This window comes from Hemiscyllium ocellatum, chromosome 1, assembly GCF_020745735.1.
Source record: "Hemiscyllium ocellatum isolate sHemOce1 chromosome 1, sHemOce1.pat.X.cur, whole genome shotgun sequence".
Taxonomy (NCBI): Eukaryota; Metazoa; Chordata; class Chondrichthyes; order Orectolobiformes; family Hemiscylliidae; genus Hemiscyllium; species Hemiscyllium ocellatum.
Genome location: NC_083401.1, coordinates 23,004,356 through 23,027,159, shown reverse-complemented (window position 1 = coordinate 23,027,159; position 22,804 = coordinate 23,004,356). Strand labels below are relative to the sequence as shown.

The 22,804-nt window shown below is 43.2% G+C and overlaps 1 protein-coding gene across 2 annotated transcripts in view; it reads right to left on the bottom strand.

Annotated features, from left to right (window-relative positions):
- The window catches only part of LOC132825231 (histone-lysine N-methyltransferase Smyd1-like), a 68,382-nt gene extending 45,942 nt beyond the window's left edge, over positions 1-22,440 (bottom strand). For both annotated transcript variants that reach the window (XM_060840351.1, XM_060840418.1), the window contains exon 1: positions 22,252-22,440. In XM_060840351.1, the coding sequence (XP_060696334.1) occupies positions 22,252-22,388 (137 nt within the window). In that variant the 5' untranslated portion in view covers positions 22,389-22,440. The remainder of the gene's footprint in view (positions 1-22,251) is intronic.
- Positions 22,441-22,804: the final 364 nt, after the last annotated feature.

Here is a 22,804-nt window from a genome sequence, read left to right as displayed (position 1 = left end):
CTTTAAAATTCATCTCTCTGACCCAGTCACCTTTCCCACGATCTCCTTTTTATCTTAGTGTCTGTTACATTGCTCAGATCTCAGAAAGATGCTACACAATTAAAAAATGTTCAATGAGAATTAATGTCTGAATGGAAAAAGTCAATGTGGATATATGAGGGGGAAATTATGTTTGACAAAGCTGATGGATTACTATTAGAAGGCTAGATACTGGGGAATCGGTAAATGTGTAATATTTGAATTTTAAGAAAATTTTGGATGATCGGTAAATGAAATTAAACTGCATGTAATTGGGGATAATTTAGAAAGCAGAGTTCAGGAACCATTGTCAGGTTAGCAGACTGTAACCAGTGGGATACTGCACGGATCAATACTTGGGCCCCAGTTGTTATCAATTTATATCAATGATTTTGACATGGGGGAACCATTAGTAATATTTTCAAGTTTACAAGTGATACAAAACTTGCTAGAAAGATGAGCTGTGAGGAGCGTACAAACAGGCTTCAATTGGTTTTAGGCAGCCTGAGTGAGTGGTCAAGTGTGTCCCAGATGGAGCATGGGGTTGTCCATTTTGGAAGAAGGAACGGAGTATTTCTTAAATGGTGGAAGGCTGGACAGTGTTGATGTCCAAGGGACCTAGGTGTTCTTGCTCATGAGTCACTAAAAACTAAAAGCAGGTGCTGTAAGCATTTCAGAAGGTTCACCTTTAAAGCAGGAAGATTTGAGTACAGGATTAAAAAAAGACTTTCTTCAGTTATAAAGACATTCGTGTGATTGAATCTAGAATGTTGTGTGAGCTCTGGTCCCTTGATCATAAAATCATTAGATATTGGTACAGAAGTAGGCCATTCAGTTCTGTGAGTCTGCTCAATAAAATCATGGCTGGTCTGATCATCCTCAATTCCTCTTTCCTGCCTTTTCCCTATTACCCTTGTTCTCCTTCCTGATTCAGAATCTGTCCATCTCAGCCATGAATATATTTAACAATGCAGCCTCTACACCACTTTGTGGTAAAGAATTCCATAGATTCACTACCTTTTGAGAGGCGACATTGCTGTTGTAAATGTGCGATCCTTTACTCTGAGATTATGCTCTGGTCCTAGACTCTTCCCAAAGAGAAAGCAATCTGTCCTGGCTACCCTTTTAGCCCCCTAAGAATGCTTGTCTTACGCACTGCTTGCATTTCCACAAAAGGAGAGAAAATAATAATACCTAGAATAAATGTTTGACATATCGAGAGAGATTACACAAGTTGCACTGTTTCATTAAGCTCTCCTCTCAATGAGTACATGCCCAATCTAATTCAGCCCTCCTTATGAGAAAATCCCACCATACCCAGGATCAACTTAGTGAACCTACTCTGGACTGCTTCCAACGCTAGTACATCTTTTCTGAGGTAAGGGGATCTTACTGTTGACAGTATTCCAGCTGTGGTCTGACTCTGCTATCAGAAAGATGCTGTTGAAATTAGATTAGATTACTTACAGTGTGGAAATAGGCCCTTTGGCCCAACAAGTCCACACTGACCCGCCGAAGCACAACCCACCCATACCCCTACATTTACCCCTTACCTAACACTACGGGCAATTTAGCATGGCCAATTCACCTGACCCGCACATCTTTGGACTGTGGGAGGAAACCGGAGCACCCGGAGGAAACCCACGCAGACACAGGGAGAACGTGCAAACTCCACACAGTCAGTCGCCTGAGGCGGGAATTGAATCCAGGTCTCTGGCGCTGTGAGGCAGCAGTGCCACCGTGCCACCCACAAATTGAAAGGGTGAATCCTTGTAAGGGTGTTGCCAGGGTTTGCAGGGTTTGAACTATAGGGAAAGGCTGAATGGATTGGGACTATTTTCCCTGGTGTTTTGGAGGCTGAGGGGTGACCTTATAAGAGGTTTATAAAATCATGAGTGACATAGATAGTGTAAATAGCCAGATCTTTTTTCCATGGTAGAGGAGTCCAAAACAAGAGCATAGGTTTAAGGTGAGAGGGGAAAGATTTAAAAAGGTCCTAAAGGGCAACTTCTTTCATGCAGAGTGTGGTACATGTATGGAATGAGCTGCCAGAGGATGTGGTGGAGGCTGATATAATTACAACAATTAAAAGGCATCTGGATGAGTACATGAATAGGAAGAGTTCAGACGGATATGGGCCAAATGCTGGCAAATGGGACTAGATTAATTTGGGATATCAGGTTGACATAGATAGTTGACATAGACATGTTTCCATGCTGTACCTCTCTCTGAATCGATGACTCTAGTGCCTCATATAGCTTCAGCAAGATTTCTTTACGTTTATACGCCAGAAAGGATGGCCAAAGAAAGGATATGCTGGTCATAGCTGGAGTGCAGAGGAGCTTCTGCAGACTGATTAATTGGGTGGTGGGACTGTCCTCTGAGCAGAGCAAGAAGAGACTGGGGCACATTTCCTCTGGAGTTTAAAAGAATGAGAGGTAATCAAATAGAACATTATCACATTCTTAAAGACATGATTAGGGTAAATGTTGAGTGTCCTAGCTATGGGAATCTAGAACCAAGAGACACAGCATTCAGGACTGGGATGGGGATGGTAAATCTTTGACATTTTCTATTCCAGAAGATTATGGAAACTCAGCCATTAATAAATTCACAACAAATTTGATTGATTTCTAATTACCATATGATGTGAAGGGAATTGGAGAGGGCTTGGGGAAATGATATTGAGGGTGAGTCTAGAATGACTTGAGGGCTGAATGGTCTACTGCTGTTATTATGTTGCAATGGTGTTACAGTGGATGAAAGTTGTCCTCTTACTCTCGAAGTGGAGAAGCCAGTGTTGGACAAGGGTGGACAAAGTTAAAAATCACACAGCACCAGGTTATAGTCCAAAAAGGTTTATTTGGAAGCACTAGCTTTCAAAGCGCTGCTCCTTCATCAGGTGGCTTCTCCACAATCAGCGCTCTGTAAACTAGTGCTTCCAAGTAAACCTGTTGGACTATAACGTGGTGCTGTGTGATTTTTAACTCTTACTCTCAGACACTGGCTTGTTAAGCAAGCAGTCAGTCAGTAGGACAAACTAAAATAAGTTGTTGAAGAAACTCAGCCCCCTTAAGGGCCACAGGACTTGAAATGTTGTCTCAGTTTCTCTCTCGACAGATGCAGCCAGATGTGCTGAATTCCTCCAGCAATTTGATTTTATTTGACTCAAATCTCCAGCATCCACAGTTCTTTATTTAAATCAGTTCACCAATCAATCAGCACACTATGCACATAGCACAATATTACCATATTTATGCATAGAAGATAAACTAAAAGTGAATCTGAGATATCATACTCACAGAGTTAGTTGTCATTAAACTTACTGAAATTTCTTTGCTATAAAAGGCTGAGTTTCTGTGTTATATAAGTATGTGCAAAATGCCACAAGAAGTCTAATCTAATTATATTTCTTTGAAAAGCCTCAGACATTTTTCCAAGTTAAAGGAATATCCAACTGGAAGTTATGATCACTGTGTTCATATGCTATGGTTGCAGTAGGTCATTTGATCTACCCCTCCATGCAAACACATTGTTCTCATCACTTTCAACCAGTTTGTCCCCAACCCCTAAGACCTCTTGATGTGTAAATTACACAAATTAAGATTTCAGTGAATAACATTTTTAAAATATGATATGCAAGTTGTTTCGAGCTACATAGTTGAAGTAACCGCTCCGTGAATTATGGATGTTTCTAATTCCAGTTCCTTAGCAACTGATAGTGGAATGTTTTTGCATCTCTACTGTTGTGTATCTCAACAGGTGGTAAGCATTGTGAAATACCCTTCACTCCTACTAATCCCTTGGTATGTCAGATATATAAATAGAGAGCGAGAAGGAGATGTGGATTTACCAGCCACTTAAATACAATAGCCACAAGACAAGGTCTGAAGCTTGCATTGCATATCCATATAAAAACATGCAAAATAACTGTGAATGCTGTAAATCAGAATTAAAAATAGAAGTTGCAGGAAAAGCTCCGCAGGTCTGGCAGGATCTGTGGAGAGATATCAGAGTTAACGTTGTGGGCCAAGTGACCCTTCCTCAGTGAGCATCCCTATAGTGTAGTAAGAGGCCATTTGGTCCATCAAACCCACACCAGCCCTCTAAAGTGCATTCCACCCAGACCCCAGGGCCCACCACCACACATTACCATGGCTAGTCCACCTAAGCTGCACATCTTTGGGATTGTGGGAGGAAACTGGAGCACCCAGGGAAACCTACACAGACACAGGGAGAATGTGCAAACTCCACACAGACAGTCGCTCAAGGCTGGAATTGAACACAGGTCTCTGGTGCTGTGAGGTCACAGTGCTAACCACTGAACTACCATGCCACCCATACTTGCCAAAGCCAATCCACCATCTGCAAGATACATGTCTGGAGTGTGATGGAATATCAGTCACTTACCCAGTTGATTGGCACACTGTTCATTACTATAAACATTTGCTCCCTCTGCCATCAATGGTGGTTGCAGTATGTACCAGCAACAAAATACACTTCCGTAATTCACTAAGACTCTACCAACAGCACCTTCCAAACCCTCAACCACTACCTGTAGAAGGACATGGGCAGCAGATGCCTCAGAACACCATCGCTTGCAAGTTCTTTTCCTTCTTCATATCATTCTGACTTGGAAATATACCACCACTTTTTCAGTATCGCTGAGTCAAAGTTCAGGAATTCACTTTCTATTAGCATTGTGGGTGTATGTACACTATATGAACTGCAGTAATTCAAGAAAACCACTTACCTCCATTGTCTCAAGGGCAATTAGGAATGAGTAATAAATGCCTGTCTTCCAGCACTGCTCACATTTCACAAAAGGAGAGAAAATAATGATACTTAGAATCAGGGCTTGACATATTAATAGTGATTACACAAGTTGTGTTGTATTTGCTGTAATTTGGAAGGTTCGTGCAGGATTTGATTAGCGTTATCAAAGTATTAGGGTGATCTGATAGCAAAGACAGAGGTAGCAGGGGAGCCTAGAAGCAAGAACATAACTTCAAAACTAGGACCTGATATTACTACAAAGAATTGGGAATATGGCCTAATCCATCATGCAAGCCAACTTTCCTTCCATTACTTCCATCTGTACTTGGCACTGTCTTCAACAGGCAGCCAGCATCTTCAAAGACCCCTCTCCGTGCCAGTTCTCATCTCTTGCAACCTCTTCCGTTGAGTAGAAGATGCAACAGATTAAACACACGTACCAACAGGTTCAAGAACAGATTCTTCCCCGCTGTTATTAGACTTCTGAATGGCCCTCTCAAATTTTAATGTTGATTTCACTCTTTGTGCATATTCTCTGCTGCCATAACATTGTATTCCTCGATCTGTTCTCTTACTCTGATGGACTTTGTATGGTATGATCTGTCTGTACTCCACAAAACCTTTCACTGTACCTAGGCACTTATGTCAATTATAAACCAAATCAAATATTGCAGAATTGAAGTTAGGAAATACTTTTCGATGCAAAGTGTGATAGAAGCTTTGAATTCTCTTCCATATCTTTGTTCTCTTCTTCTTTTTGAGGATGTGGACATCATGCCTTCGAACAGACAGATTATTAGGCCATTTCAATGGATCGCTAAGAGCTTTCCCTTGAGGGAATCACGCATGATTAGATTTCCTACAGTGTGGAAACAGGCCCTTCGGCCCAACCAGTCCACACCGACCCTCCGAAGAGTAACCCACCTAGGCCCATTTCCCTCTGACTAATGTACATAGCACTATGGGCAATTTAGCATGGACAATTCACCTGACCTGCACATCTTTGGATTATGGGAGGAAACCGGAGCACCTGGAGCAAACCCACACAGACACGGGGAGAACATGCAAACTCCACACAGACAGTCACCCGAGGCTGGGATCGAACCTGGTGCTGTGAGGCAGCAGTGCTAACCACTGAGCCACCGTGCCGCCCTATGGGTCAGACCGGGTAGGGACAGCAGATTTTCACAACCATTAAGGATCGTTGTAGTGGTCACTATCACTAAGATTATTTTTCAATGGCAGAGTTATGAATTGAATTTAAGTTCCACCAGCTGCCATTTGTATGTGTGCCCTACAACATTAAACTGGCATTCTGGATGACTGGTCCAAGGGCATCGCTACCACACCGCCATGTGCCCGAAAAGGCAATCCATGTTAAATCCGCTGCTAATTTTAAATTGGAGGCTCTGGTGAGCAAAGGTATCAAGGGATTTGGGGCAAAGATAGAGATATGGAGTCAGGTTACAGATCAATCATTCTTTTATTAAATGGCAGAATCAGCTCGACAGCTAAATGATCTTCCTCTGTTCCTGAGCTCCCAAATGTCTAATTATTAATCACTTGTTGCTGAACATGGTGTTGAGTTTCAACATTATTGTGATTAATGACTTAATCACAAAACAATCTCTGGCTGAACAAAGAAGGAGATGAGTTGGACACAGTGAAGTTACACACGCCTGAAAGGAAAAGGTAGGTCAAGCAAATCTAAAATTCTAGACCATAAAACCATAAGAGCAAGGACCAGGACAAACTCACTCAGCAGGTCTGCTCAAAGAGACCTTCAACCCTTAATGACACCAGATGAGGATGGGCTGCCTTGTTTTTAAGAAATGAAATTAAACCAATAGCAAGCTGTGTTATAGAATCTGTGTGGGTAGAGGAGGAACTGCAAGGGAAAAGAGGACCCTGATGGGAGTAATGTTCAGGCCTCCTAGTGGTAGTCAGGATGTGGGGAAGGAAATAAATCAGGAGATGGAAAAGTCATGTAAGAAAGGCACTATTACAGGAATCATGGGGGCCTTCAAAATACGGGTAGACTGGGAAAATCGGTTTGGTAGTGAAAGGAATTCATGGAAAGTTGACAAGATGGATTTTTGGAGCAGCTTCTAGTAGAATCCATTAGGGAACAAGCAATTCCGGATTTGACGATATATAATGAGACAGGTTTGATGAGGGTGCTTAAGGTGGGGGAACCCCTAGGGGGCAGTGACCATGATATGACAGAATTGACCCTTCGTTTGAGTGGGAGAAGCTGGAATCAGATGTAATGATATTACAATTGAGTAAAGGGAACTACAAAGACATGAGGGAGGAGCCAGCCAGAGTTGATTGGAAGGGGAGCCTAGCAGGGAAGATGGTGGAGCAGGAATGGCAGGGGTTTCTGGGCATAATTTGGGAGGCACAGCAGGAATTCATCCCAAGGAAGGAAAAAACAGACTAAAGAGAGGATAAGGCAATTATGGTTGACAAAGGAAATCATGGGAGGCATAAAAACAACAGAAAAAGCTTACAATGCAGTGAAGATTAATTGAAGTTCAAAGATTGGGAAATCTTCAAAAGCCAGCAGAAGAGAACTGAAGAAAGCAATATATGAGGTGGGTGGGGGGGTAGAGAAATTGTTGGTGATGAACTATGAAAGTAAGTCAGTGAGTAATTTTTAAAAATTGCAAGAGGTTTTCCCATATATGTAAGTGAGGGACAAAAGTGAATGTTGCACTATTGGAGAATGATGCTGAAGAAGTAGTAATGGGAAGCAAAGAAATGGCAGAGGAACTGAATAGATACTTTGCATCAGTTTTCATGGTGGAAGACACTACCAGGATACCAGAACTTCAAGAGATTCAGATGGCAGAGATGAGTGTAGTGGCCATCATTAAGGAGAAGATGCTGGGGCTGCTGAAAGGTCTGAAGGTGGATAAATCACCTTGGCCAGATGGACTACACCCCAGAGTTCAGAAGGAGATAGCTGAAGAGATTGTAGAGGCATTGGTGGTGATCTTTCATGATCACTGGAGTCAGGGAGGGTCCCAGAGGTTTAAGTAATGGCTAATGTAACATCCTTGTTTAAGAAGAGAGAGAGAGGTAGAATACTGGAAACCATTTGCAGGTGGCACAGTGGTTAGCACTGCTGCCTCACAGTGCCAGAGACCCGGGTTCAATTCCCGCCTCAGGCGACTGACTGTGAAGTTTGCACATTCTCCCCGTATCTGCATGGGTTTCCTTCGAGTGCTCTGGTTTCCTCCCAAGTCCAAAAATGTGCGCGATAGGCCATGCTAAATCGCCCTAGTATTAGGTGTAGGCGAATGGGTCTGGGTGGGTTGCACTTCGGCGGGTTGGTGTGGACTTGTTGAGTAGAAGGGCCTGTTTTCACACTGTAAGTAATCTAATCTAATCATAACCCAGTGAGTTGACCTTAGTCGTTGGTAAGATTTTAGAGTTCATCAATAAGGATGAGATTGCAGAGTACTGCAAATAGGGCTGAATCAGCATGGCTTCATCAAGGGGAGGTCATGCCTGACCAATTTCATAGTATTCTTTGAGGAGGTGATAAGGTAAGTTAGGCAAAGGAGAGCCAGTAGACATCACCTATTTGGATTTCCTGATGGCCTTTGACAAGGTGCTGCACATGTGACTGATGAACAAAAGTCCCAGGTGTTAGGACTGGCATGGACAGAGAATTAGCCAAGTGGCAGAAAGCAAAGAGTGGGTACAAAGGGGTCTTTTTCAGGATGGCAATTGGTGACTCGTGGAGTTCCTCAGGGATAAAGAGATAAGGATAAACGTCTTCAACCAGAGAATAGTGAATCTATGGAATTCACTGCCACAGAAATTGTGAAGGCCAAGTCATTGAGTATATTTATGACGGAGATAGATAGGTTCTTGATTGTCAAAGGGATCTAGGGTTATGGGGAGAAAGCGGGAGAATGGGAGGTGAGAAACTTATTGGCCATGATTAAATGGTGGTGCAGACATGATGGGCTGAATGGCCTAAGTCCTGCTCCCATGGTCCTATGTTATACATTAACGTTCTGGATGAAGCAATTGAAGACATTGTTGCTAAGTTTGCAGATGACACAAAGATAGGTGGAGGGACAGTTGGGTTGAGGAAGTGGGGAGGCTTCAGAAGGGCTGCGGCAGATTAGGAGAGTGAGCAAAGAAGTGACACATGGAATGTAATGTGGGAAGTGTGAGGTTATGTACTTTGGATGGAAGAGTAGAGACAGACTAACTTTTAATGGGGAAAGGCTTTGGAAATCTGAAGCACAAAAGGACTTGAGAGTTCATGATTCACTTCAGGTTAACGTACAGGTACACTTGATAGCTAGGAAGACAAATGTAATGTTAATGCTCATTTCAAGACAGCAAGAGTACAAGAGTTGAGATGTACTGCTGAGGTTGTATAAGACTCTGGTCAGATTGCATTTGGAATATTGAGAGCAATTCTGGGCTCCAATGATTTGGCATTGGAGGGAGTCCAGAGGAGGTTCATTAGAATAATTCTGGAAATGAGGGCTTACCATACAAGGAGCATTTGAAGACTCTGGGTCTGTATTTGATGGAGTTTAGAAGGATGAGGAGGAAGTCTGATTAAAACTTACTAAATACTGAGATGCTTGGATAGAGTGGACATAGAGAAGATGTTTCCACTTGTAAGAGAGACTGGGATCCATGAGTACAACATCAGAGAGAATGGATAACCTTTTACAACTGAGATGAGAAGGGAATTTCTTCAGCCAAAGGTTAATGAATCTGTGGAACTCATTGTTGCAGAGGCTGTGGAGGCCAGGTCACTGAATATCTTTAAGAGGGAGATAATCAATGAATGTGACCTTGATATCATGTTCCTCTCACCTCCCCTCTGGAATTCAGCTCTTTTGTCCATATTTGAACCAGGGCTGTAATGAGGTCAGGAGCTGAGTGGCCCTGATGGTACCCAAACTAGGCGTCACCGAGCAGGTTATTGCTGAGCAGGTACTGCTTGATAGCACTGCTGAGGTCCCCTTCCATGATTGGGAGTAGACTGATGGGACAGTAATTGGCTGTGTTGGATTTGTCCTGCTTTTTATGTACAAGACATACCTGGGCAAGTTTTCACAGTGTTGTAACTATACTGGAAGGGCTTAGCTAGGGGAACGGCAAGTTCTGGAGCAAATGTCTTCAGTACTGTTGCCAGAATGTTGTCAGGGCCCATAGCTTTGCTGTATCCAGTGTCTCCAACTGTTTCTTGATATCATGTGGAGGGAATCAAATTAGTTGATACCGATGGGTGTATGGAATGCACTGCCAGCGATGGTAGTAAAGTCAGAGACATTACGGACATTTAAACGACTGCTGGACAAGCACATGGATGGCAGCAAATTGAGGGGTGTGTCGGTTGGGTTGACCTTAGATTAAGATAACTGCTCGGCACAACATCATGGGCTGAAGGGCCTGTACTGTGCTGTACTGTTCTATGTTCTATGTTCCATACTGCCTCACTGACTTGAGCACCAATCAGTAAATGAGACGCTGTTATGCTTCATTCAAGCTGCTCTCTGTATTGACTGTTTACAGTGTGATCTCCTCTGCACTGGGGAGGTGAATTATAGACTGGGTGACCACTTTGCACACACATTGGTTCTGTGTGTAAAACTGACCCAGAGCTTCCAGTTGCCTGCTATTTCAACACATCTCCGTGTTCCCATACAACATCTCTGCCTTAGGCTTGATGCAATGCTCCAGCAAGCCTCTGTGCAAGTTTAAACAGCAGCATCTCATCTTCCACATGGGGACCCTGCAGCCTCTAGCACTGAACATCTAGTCCAATAACCTTACAGCCTGATTCCATGGCTTTTAACAATTCCCACATCCAGTCCTGTTATGACACAGGTTGCTTTCAGCCCAGCCAACCTATTCTCTCATATTCTAAGCTCTCATTATCATTTATTCTGCTTTCCTTCTGTCGTTCACCTCATCTTTATCATAGTTACCACTTTTTCCCGAGTTGCTACCAATTCTGATGAGGAGTTAAAACATTACGTCTGCTTTCTTCCCACAGATACTGCCAGACCTGCTGAGTTCCATCTGCAATTTGTGTTTTTGTTTCAGATCTCCAGCATCCACAGTCCTTTGTTTTATTTCATCATCTGGGAGGATGATGGGTCACCTGAGACCCACTGACAGTGTTTTCGTTGCATTTTAGAAATTCCAGGAAAATTGCATTGCTGCAGACAACACGGTGCAGGTCCATCTCAGCTTCAGGACGTCTGTGCAAGAGTTCCTCAGGGTAGTCTCCTAAACCCAACCATCCTCAGCTGCTTCATCATAATGTGAGGTTAGTGACTGATGATTGCACAATGTTCAACACCATTTGCTGCTCCTCATATACTGAAGCAGTCCATTTCCATCCTGGAATTTTTCAAGGATGTAGATAGTAGAGTTGATAAGGGGGAACCGGTGAATGTAGTTTACTTGCACTTTCAAAAGACTTTCAACTAAGCTCCACATAGAAATTAGCATATAAAATTAAAGCACATGGGACTGAGGGTAGGTGTACTGACATAGCTAGAGAACTGGCTGAGAGATAGGAAATGTAGAGTAAGAATTAATGAGTCAATTTCCAAGTACATACAGGCTACTGTGGTATCACAGGGGTCAGTGCTGGGACCCGAGACATTTATGATATATATTAAGGATGAAGATGAGGGAATTAAGTATAGAATCACAAAGATTGAAGGTGACGCAAAGTTAGGTGAAATGATGAATTGTGAGGAGGATGCAGAGATGCTTCAACGTGATTTCTTTATTCTTTCACAGGATATGGCCATCACTGGCCGGGCCAGCATTTATTGCCCATCTGTAATTACCCAGAGGGCAATTAAGATCTGAAGTCACACATAGGCCAGACCAGGTTGTCAGATTTCTCCTGGATGGTGTTAAGCTCCTTAGTGTTGTTAGAGTTGCACCCATCCAGGCAAGTAGGGAGTACTCCATCAAACGTTGACCTGTGTCTTGTTGATGGTAAACAAGCTTGGAGAGTCAGGGGGTGACTATCATCCCAAACCCTTTGTCAGATTTCCTTCACTGAAGGACATTAGTGAGCCAAACCAGAATTAGACAAGTTAAGTGCATGGTAATATATCGTGGCTAAGCATGAGGCCATCTACTTTGGTTGCAAAAATAGGAAGGTAGATAGTCATCCAAAGCCAATAGTTTGGAAAAGGAAGGGCTGTAAGGAGGCCTGGATGTCCTTGTACACTAGTTGCTGAAAGAAAGCATTCAGGATGTTCTCGATGATGGGGAGCTCAGACCCAGGGGCCACAGTCTAAGAATATAGGGTTGGCCATTTAGGACTGACATGAGGAGAAAATTCTTCACAGGTGAGCCTGTGGAATTCTCTGCCATAGAAAGCAGTTGAGGCCCAAACATTGAATGTTCCAATAATGAGTTAGACATAATTCTTAGGGTTAAAGGGATCAAAGAGTATGGGGTGAAATTCATCCCCTGACTCCCCAAGCTTATCCACCATCTACAAGACACAGGTCAGGAGTGTGTTGGAATATTGCCCACTTTCCTGGACGGGTGAAACTACAACAACACTCTGGGAGCTTGACACCATCCAGAACAAAGCAGCCGGCTTGATTGGCACCTATTTGACAAGCATCCCCTCCCGCCACCACCGACACTCAGTAGCAGCAGTGTGTACTATCTACAAGGTGCACTGCCGAAATTCACCAACGATAGTTAGGTAAAACCTACCAAACGCATGCTCATTACCATGTAGAAGGACAAGGGCAGTAGATACATGGGAACACCTCACCACTAAGTTCCCCGTCAAATAACTGAAAGAAAAAGTATATAAGGAGGCCAAAGTTAGTGATAGCCCTGAAGGCAGGAATAAAATCAGAATCCTACAAAGGACCACTATAAAGGTAATAAAGACAGAGAACATAAACTATGAAGGAAAACTAGTGAGAAATATAAAAGCTAATAATAAGAATTTCTTTAAATATATAAAAAGGTCAAAGTGAACATAGATCCCTTAGAAAATGAATCTGGGGAGATAGTTTTGGGATACAAAGAAAGGGCAGAGGGGTTAATGGATATTTTACATGAGTCTCTATAGTGGAAGATACTTTGAAGATTTCATTAATACTGGAGAATGCGGGAGAGGAATTATGTAGCATCACCAACACTGAAGAAGTAATATTCGACAAACTGATGGAGCAAAAGGCAGATACGTCCCCTGGCCCTGCTGTCTTGCATCCAACGATCCTAAATGGGGTGACTACAGCGATAGTGGGTGCATTGGTTGCAAGTACCAAAGAATTCTGAAGAAGTACCAAAGGATTCTTAAGTGACACTTCCAAAGAGTTCTGAAGAATGGTCACTGGACCCAAAACATTAACTCTTTCCTCTCCACAAATGCTGCGAGACTTGATGAATCCTTCCAGCAATTTCTATTTTTGTTGCCAAAGGGAAGTCTCTGTTGAAAATGGCAGGGAAGCAGAAAGCAGGTAACTATCAGCTGATTAGCCTAAATAGGCAAAAGTGAGGACTGCAGATGCAGGAATACTGATGAAGGGCTTTTGCCCGAAGCATCGATTTTCCTGCTCCTCGGATGCTGCCTGACCTGCTGTGCTTTTCCAGCACCACGCTGATCTAAACTCTGATTAGCTTAAATATCTATTATTGGAAACGTATTTGAATCAGTAACTTAGGAGGTAATAGCATAATGTTTGGAAGATCATAATCTAATCAAGCAGAGTCATCACAGATTCATGAAAGGGACATTATGTCTGATTAATTCTTTGGAGTTTTTCAAGGAAATCTCAACCAGAGTAGATAGAGGGAACCAGTTGGTGTGTGCACTTGGGTTTCATGAAGATGCTAAATAAGGTATCTCACAAAAGATTAACTCATAAGAGCCCACGGTGTTGAAGGTAGTATGTTAGCAGGGGTAGAGAATTGGCAAATGGGCAAGCAACAGTGAGTGGGGATAAAAAAGTTATTTTCTAGCTTGGCGACATGTGACCAATGGAGTTCCACAGGGATCAGTGCTTCACAACATAAATTGATGACTCGGAGAAAGGAAGATGCAGATGACACAAAAATAGGTGCAAAGGCAGGTTATAAGAGGGATCCAAACAGTTTACAGAGAGATATAGGTTACATAAATTGGCAAAAAAGTTAGTACATGGAGCATAATGTGGGAAAGTACCAAACTGTTCATTTGGAAGGCAGAACAAAAGAACAGAGAATTGTTCAAAATCATAGAATCCCTACAGTGAGGCCATTTGGTGTATTGAATTTGCACTGACCCTCTGAAGGGTCATGACCCGCTGAAGAGCATCCCACCCAGACTGAGCCCCCTAATCTATTTCTGTAAGCCCACATATATGCATGTCCAATGGCTTATCCACCTTACCTGCACATCCCTGGACACTATGGACAAGTTACCATGGCCAATCCACCTAATCAGCACATCTTTGGACTGTGGGAGGGAACCAGAGAAATCAGCAGAAAATTTGCAGGTAAGACATGGGGAAAACATGCAAATTCCACACAGACTGTCATTCGAGACTGGAATCAAACCCAGGTCTCTAGTGCTATGAGGTGGCAGTGCTAATCACTGAGCCACTGTACTGCCCTTAAGCTGAGTCCCCCATCAGTGTATCTCATGAGTGAACCTTCCCACGTCTGACACCAGAGGGAGGGTCACTGAGAAAGAGACTGAAGATGGCTGTGATGAAGACAGCAACTCAAGGACTCCCACTGCTGTCCAGAAACCAGATACCAACGTTCCCCACCAAAACCATCCTCCTGTGTCTCAGATATGGCTTTTGTGAAACCCATGAATGACAATGTCACTCATGCTGACACACAACAGCCTTCATGCTTCATTGGACATGGTCTGATGAAGAATCTTGGATGCGGACATGATGCAAAAAAAAGGCAGTTAAAGAGTGAGATGAGGAGGATGTGGGGCAGAGTCCTTGTGTATATTTAAGGCTGTGATAGATATATTCTTAATCAGTCAGTGAATCAAGGGTTATGGTGAAAAGATAGGAACATGTACATGAGGAAAGTCAGATCAGCCATGATCTTATTGAATGGTGGAGCAGGCTCGATGGGCTCAGTATTCTACTCCTGTTCCTATTTCTCATGGTCCTGTGGTCTTAAGCCACTCATCATCCTGACTTGGAAATATATCGCTGTTCCTTCGTTGATGCTGGGTCAAACTCCTGGAATTCTTTCCCTTGTGGCATTGTGGGTCAATCTATAGCACATGGACTGCAGTGGTTTAAGAAGACAGCTCACCACCACCTTCTCAAAGGTAACTAGGGATGGGCATGAAACGTTCACGATATTCACGTCCCATGACTGAAAAGAAAAGGAGATGTCCCCTGGGGGCAGGGGAGGTGGAATGCTTGTGGTTTACAGGAAGTAGTTGCCCACAACCAAAGCAATTTCAAGAGGACAATAAATGGATGACATTGTAACAGGCAGCACAGAAATCAACTGAGCATTCCCAAACCAGCCATCTCTGTTCAATGCTCACAATTGTACAAGAGCAGAGACCCCTCCAGCCTGATTGAGCATTTGATGTGATTATGGGAGATCTCTGCCTCAAGTCCACTTCTTCCACCTGCTCCCCATATCCCTTGTCTACCTTCTATTACAGCCAGAAATACATTCAACAATGCAGCAGCCCCAGCCCAAAAGGGTTGAGTATTTGAAAGACTGGCAACAATTTGAGTGGAGAAATTGCTCCGTCTTTCATTGAACCATTATCCTGAGACTGCTTCCTCGTATTCTGCATTTCCCAGCAGCCTCTCAGCCAAGCCCTTTCAGAAACCTGAGTATCAACGAGGCTGACAACATCTTGAAGGAAGCACCATCTACTTAAAAAGACAATCGTTTGTTTCTGTTTTTGTGATGTTGATTTCAGAAAGATTTCATTGATGTAGCGCCTTTCAAGATCTCATATTCTGAAGTGTTGTACAGCCAATGGCGTATTTTTGAGGTGCCATCACTATTATAATCAGAGAAAGGATGCATACAAGCCAGAGCACCAGGTGAATTCCCCTCCTGACCCTCAGATAATGAGGGGCTTGCTATCTGCCTCATCTTAAAGGGTGGGATATGGAGAGAATCAGTCTAACAGGATAGCATAGCAGGGAGATGACCATCACGTAGCAATAGGGGGTTATTAAACTTGAAATCTGGAACCTCTGCCTCAAAGTTGGAGGTTCTGAGGTCATGGATTCTAACCTTGCAGGGATAGCTTCTGGAATTTAAATTGAATTAATAAATTCAATTCATTAAAAATAAAACATAGAAATGAAAATCGATCTCTTAATGATGACCATTAAGCTTTCATTAAAATCCCATCTGGTTTACTAATGTCCTTGAGGGAAGGAAATTGGCCTTCCTCACTTGGTCTGGCCTACATATGACTCCAGACCCACAGCAATGTGTTTAGCTCTTAACTGCCATCTGGGACATTAGGGATGGGCAATAAATGCTGGCCTGGCCAGCGATACCCTCATCCCATGAGTACATTTTTAAAAAGTAGTAAATTATTATTAATTAGCTATATGAGATGATGGCATTCCCTGATGGCAGAAACTCCATGAACTTCAGTTGACATTTCATCTTGACCTTCCGTCAAAGTATCAGCTATCAATCCTCATCAAAGAATGTTTCATGTTTCTTTGTGCAATGTTACTCTTCAGTTTTGCCATCTGTTAAGCGCATTAGGTGATACAGTCCTTTACTACCCCTTCATTTGCACCTTCCACGCCTCCTTCCTTCACTAAAGTCGCAGCCTGTGGATGGAGAATGGCTTTGCATGTCATGTAACCCAAGCCCCTGTCCCTGGTATCTCCGTCAAGTGCCTTCTCCATATGTGAGCACTAGCAGTGACTGTCAGTGGTGCATTTATAGCTATCTCTGCCCAGCTCAATCCTTCCCTTTCTCGCTGCCATGTATTGCATTTTGGAGTAAAAGATCACTGGATAATTGTTGGCTATTCTGTTCCTTTGGTTGCCTACAGGGATGCTGAGGGTAATTGTGGTGACCAGAAATATTGCCTTAGATTACTTCACCCTATCCAGCACAGAATGGAGACCACAATTAGCATCTGCCTGATGAATTTGATGCAGCACCTCTATTTGTCACATCATCCAATACTGTGAGCACAGTAGAGTAATAATTAAGTTTCCTTCCAAGTTACAGATACCTAAACGGAAATATAGTTTCATTCCTTCGCTGCCACTGAGTCATATTAATTCAATTCCCTGTCTAACTGCTCTTTCCATCCATCGTCCAAGGTGAAGGTAATCCTCTCCATCACCTGGTATGCTCAGTGAGGTTCTGGTGGCTATGTTGCTGATTGCTGAGGTTGATTTCTGCCCCAAGTACTGCAGACAATTGAGGTTAGGATGGGTTTCTGGCTCATGACTTCTTCTCCTTGTATTTTATCTCTGCCTCCAAAATGCACTTGCCTTCGAAGGAAGCAGCATTGACTTTATACATTTGGTTTCACTGGTGCTCCCTTAGAGTCCTTTCACACCACAGTCGGGTATACCCACATCACAAAGGATGGCAGCGGTTGAAGAGAGTGACTCACTACCATCTTCCTGAGAGTGATAACTGCTTGGCATGCCAGTGACACCTATCCCATCATGGCACATTGTTCAACCACACTGTTATAATGTAGCATCAGGGAGTTGTGTGAGTGAATTCAACAATGCCATTCCGACATTCCTGTAGCTAATCAGTATTCTGGCTTACATTGCACTCCTGTCTCTGGTTGTCAATGGCTTTGGGATCAACTAAAACACGCATTTAATCCAAGTTAGCTTTGAACCACAAATAAAAAGAGAAATTGGTGGGGAAATCTCTGCAAAGAAGAATGCTATCAGACTTCAAGCATTAACTCTGGTTCTCTCTCAACAGGTGCAGCTAGACCTGCTGAGTTTCTCCAGCACTCTCTGTTTTTATTTTAGATCTGCAGCACCCACAGTATTTATAGCTTTGAACCATTGCCATTTAACAGAATCATTTGCATGAGCACCGTCGTCTACTGTAGTAACTGCAAAACCTGGTTGTAGGTCTGTACAGTGACAGTTCCCTCAGAGAAAACAGAATGGACTGAAATTAAACAGAGAGGTTATAGTTTCGAGAAATCAATATCTAAAGTGTAATTTTCACAGATGTTAATCTTCAAATGGTTTAAATTGTAGATTTATCTTTATTATCCTGGGCAGTTTTCTTCTTTATTCCAAAAAGACCTCACATACTGTGGTGTTTATTCCAATCAGGCAAAAGTGAGGACTGCAGATGCTGGAGATGAGAGTCAAGATTAGAGTGTTGCTGGAAAAGCACAGCAGGTCAGGCAGCATCCGAGGAGCAGGAAAATCGATGTTTCAGGCAGGAGCCAAACTCAGAGCAGGTCATTCAAACACATCATCTATAGGTCCAGAGCTGCCATGCTTCCTATTCATTTGCCTACCTAAAGCACTCAGTTTTCTTCTGGCCCTTATACATCCCTTTTTAATATCCACAACATTTTCCCTGCCAAAAGGTCAATGTCAACTTCCTCTCTATTCATTTTCTCAATATCTATACTGCTCTGCACCCTTAACAATTTCAACTTGTTCCTTAAATCTCAGTTGACATAATTATATAAGGAAGGACAGTTCAAAGGAGGCTAAAGCCAGTGTTGCATTTTTGAGGTAAACTAATGCAACCTCCAGTGTGTGCATAGGAAGGACCTACAAAAGCTAAGAGATAAGCGACCACATAATTTAGATTAGATTAGATTACTTACAGTGTGGAAACAGGCCCTTTGGCCCAACAAGTCCACACCGACCCGCCGAAGCGCAACCCACACATACCCCTACATATACCTCTTACCTAACACTAGGGGCAATTTAGCATGGCCCATTGACCTGACCCGCACATCTTTGGACTGTGGGAGGAAACCGGAGCACCCGGAGGAAACCCACGCAGACACGGGGAGAACGTGCAAACTCCACACAGTCAGTCGCCTGAGGCGGGAATTGAACCCAGGTCCCTGGCGCTGTGAGGCAGCAGTGCTAACCACTGTGCCACCGTGCCGCCCTTAACGAGAGAGCTGACTGTCTAGATTAGATTACTTACAGTGTGGAAACAGGCCCTTCGGGCCAACAAGTCCACACCGACCCGCCGAAGCGCAACCCACACATACCCCTACATATACCCCTTACCTAACACTACGGGCAATTTTAGCATGGCCAATTCACCTGACCTGCACATCTTTGGTGCTGTGGGAGGAAACCGGAGCACCTGGAGGAAACCCACGCAGACACGGGGAGAACGTGCAAACTCCACACAGTTAGTCGCCTGAGGCGGGAATGGAACCCGGATCTCTGGCGCTGTGAGGCAGCAGTGCTAACCACTGTGCCACCGTGCCGCCCATAAATAGTTGAGAGTGTGGTGCTGGAAAAGCACAACAGGTCAAGCAGCATCCGAGGAGCAGAAGAATTTAGAAGACTAAGGGGTGATCAAATCAAGGTGTTCAGGATATTAACAGGAAAAGATAAGGTAGATAGAGATAAACTATTTCCAGCAGTTGAAGATTCTAGAATGAGGGGCTTAGTCAAAGAATTCGAGTCAGGACATTCAGTGGAGGGTTGGAACTCTCTTCCTCAAATCGTGGGTGATACTAATTTAATTGTTAAACCTAAATCTGAAATAGATACATTTTTATGAATCAAGGGTTTCAAGGAATATGGGTACAAGGCAGGTATATGCTGTTAAAAATGAGGTCTGCAGATGCTGGAGATCACAGCTGAAAATGTGTTGCTGGTTAAAGCACAGCAGGTTAGGCAGCATCCAAGGAATAGGAAATTTGACATTTCGGGCATAAGCCCTTCATCAGGAATGAGGGCACAGCTGAAAATGTGTTGCTGGTTAAAGCACAGCAGGTTAGGCAGCATCCAAGGAATAGGAAATTGGACGTTTCGGGCATAAGCCCTTCATCAGGAATGAGCTCTCATTCCTGATGAAGGGCTTATGCCCGAAACGTCGAATTTCCTATTCCTTGGATGCTGCCTAACCTGCTGTGCTTTAACCAGCAACACATTTTCAGGTATATGCTGTTAGGCCACAAATCAGCCATGATCTTATCGAATGGGGAAACAGGCTTGAAAGGCTGAATGGTCTCCACCTTTTCCTATGTATGTGTGTCAGGTTCGGCGCTCTTGTCTGAGAAGTAGACTTAAGCCTAGAACCTTAAGATTCTGTTGAACGAGTGTTACCAACTGTTCCTTCACCTAAGGCAGTGCCTCAGGGATGTAAATGACTTGCTTCAACTCTGGCTCGACTGGTTCTAAAATGGTTGAGAACTCCCATGTTTGCTCTGCAGACTCTGCTACTAGGAAGAGTGGGACAAATAGGCTGCTTTGAAGTTTACATTCTGTCTCTGATGATTTGACTTCTTCACATCCCCAACAAAGTCACTTGATGCAGTTTGTGTCTTCCTAAATGCACCATCTCAAGTTAATCACAAACCAAGCATTTAAGAGTCAACCAAAATACTTTGTCCCTTCAGGACATTCCAAAAAACATTTCTGCTTTCCCCCCGGGAGGGACACTCCTGATGCAACCCATTATTGAGTTACTTGGGACTAAATTACCATGGGGATGTTGGGGATCAGAAATAAAAAGAGAAGTGGCGGAGAAACTCAGTAGGTCTGGCAGCGTCTCTGGAGAGAGAAACATTTCAATCCAATGACTCTTCCTCAGAATAGAAGAGAGCTGGAAACGATACCTTTTATACTGTTGACAAAGGGGGGGCTGGGGTGGGGAGGAGCGAGAGGAACAGATCATGAGAGCACCTGGAGCAAAAGACAAAGTGAGTTCTAATGGTAACAAAGGAGTGATGTGGATACAAAGCAGGTGTGAATGGTAGAGAATAAGTCAACTCTGCTGAGAACAAACCCGTACCACCTCCCCATGCAATGACAGAAAGTGTGACATTGGAACTTTTATTTCCTCCTTCTCACTCTTCAGGATCCCAAACACATCTTACAGGTGGGGCAGCAGTTTACTTTAGCTTTTCTTTCAATCTCACCTTCTGTACTCCCTGCTGACAATGCAGTCTCCTTCACATTGTGAAGTCATTGGAGACTGGGTAACCACTTTGTAATTTCTTGCATTTTTCCCTGTGTTTTTAACATATAAATATTCCACCATCATCCATTTTATGATTCTATGAGGGAAAAGACAGAGGAATGGGAATAGGTGACTTGTTTTTGTAGAGATCTAAATTAGATATGATTAAAAGCCTCCTTCACGAATTCCACGATTCTAAGTCTTTTTGTCAACAATGCTAAGTCAAAGCAACAAGACAGGCACAAAAACAATGCAAAAACTCCTTTACTCTGACAAATGACTCACCTCCCACTCATTCAATATTCCTCACAATATACACAGCCCAGCTGGGATTGGGTTGACAAAGTGAACAGGACATTTGAAATTTTGAATCATCCCGGCAGTGTGTAATCCACTTGGTCAGGAGATCTGCCACTGGATGCGTCTCCCAGCAAGTTATGACAGCAGTAACTGCGACCTACAAGATTCAGAGTAACCTCTTGCTGTCCACATTTCAATACCATATCCCAGTCAATAATTGTGACCACCACCAATAAGAATAAGAGTACCAGAATTGTAGGCACAGCATCACCTGCATGTTCTACTCAATACCAGGATCATCCTGATCTGAACTTTATGACCATTTCTGGAACATTACTAGGTTCAAACCCTGCATTTCCACCAATTTACAAGTGTTATCAACACAAGGATTACATATTTCAAGAGAAATGCTCATCATCACCTTCCCAGGGATGGCAACTAAACAAAAAGAGGTCTTGCCAATTTTCTCCCATTTTAATAACAACCTCTTCAAAACCAGCCTTGTTTGGTTTCTGTGGAATAAATGGCAGTTTATATTTAACTGCTGGCAAATGGGATTAGGTCAGATTGGAATGTCTGGTTGGCACCAATGAGTTGGGCCGAAGGGTCTGTTTCCTTGCTGTATGACTCTATGACTATAAGTTCTGAACCTTATCCCCTAAAGAAATACATTTAGCCTGAAAACTTCCAAACAGCAAGAACTGAGCCAAGTAGCTCCCCACAGCATTGTAAAGTGGTCCCACATGATTATCCTACGAAGACTGCAGTATCCAGTGGAACTAAAGAGCCCAGTTTCAGGACAACACTCCTTACAGAATTCAGTCAATCAAGGCAAGGAACTCAATCAATTCAACAGTCAATAATGAAAGAAAGATTGAAGAAGTGATGTTATATTAAAATAAAATTTAAAATAAAAACTCCTGTTCAACATTTGACTTTGATTCCAAAGCTTGCATTATGGGGCAACATAAGAAGGCTTGTGTTCTACAACAGATAGACAGACTGACTTACTTGTCAAACACAACCGCAGCATATGCTGGCTCAGCAAAGACCACATCCCCAGTCAGAAGGTCTTGCTTGGCCTTCAACCCTCTTCCCTTGCCATCCGTGTCGAAGATTTCTACTTTATCCATATCACCCACTGTCATTGAGGGAATGAGCGAGAGCCCAGCACTACGAGCTTTAACCTTGGCCACTAATCTTCAGCTAATCTTGACACATTCAGACAGACGAAAGTGAGCTCTATAAATGGTCTGGATCATTCAGCCTGTACCAACCTAAAAATTGGTGCAGAGAGTGGGGGTGGTTGGTGGATGAAGGCTGTGGAAACACCCACCTGGTGAAACATGACCCCTTGGTTAATTCAGACAAATTACCGGATTTTCCTTTAACTTCCGACAAAGAGTCGCAGCTCATTTCAAAGACAAAAGGGAACTTTTTGGTAGGTATTGTGTTAAACCTCCAATGTCACACATGTAATCTCTGCACCCCTTTGAGAAATGAGCTGCTTGCAGCTAGTGGATTTATTTTTGGAAAACAGATGTCATTGTCCATCAAAGTGTGA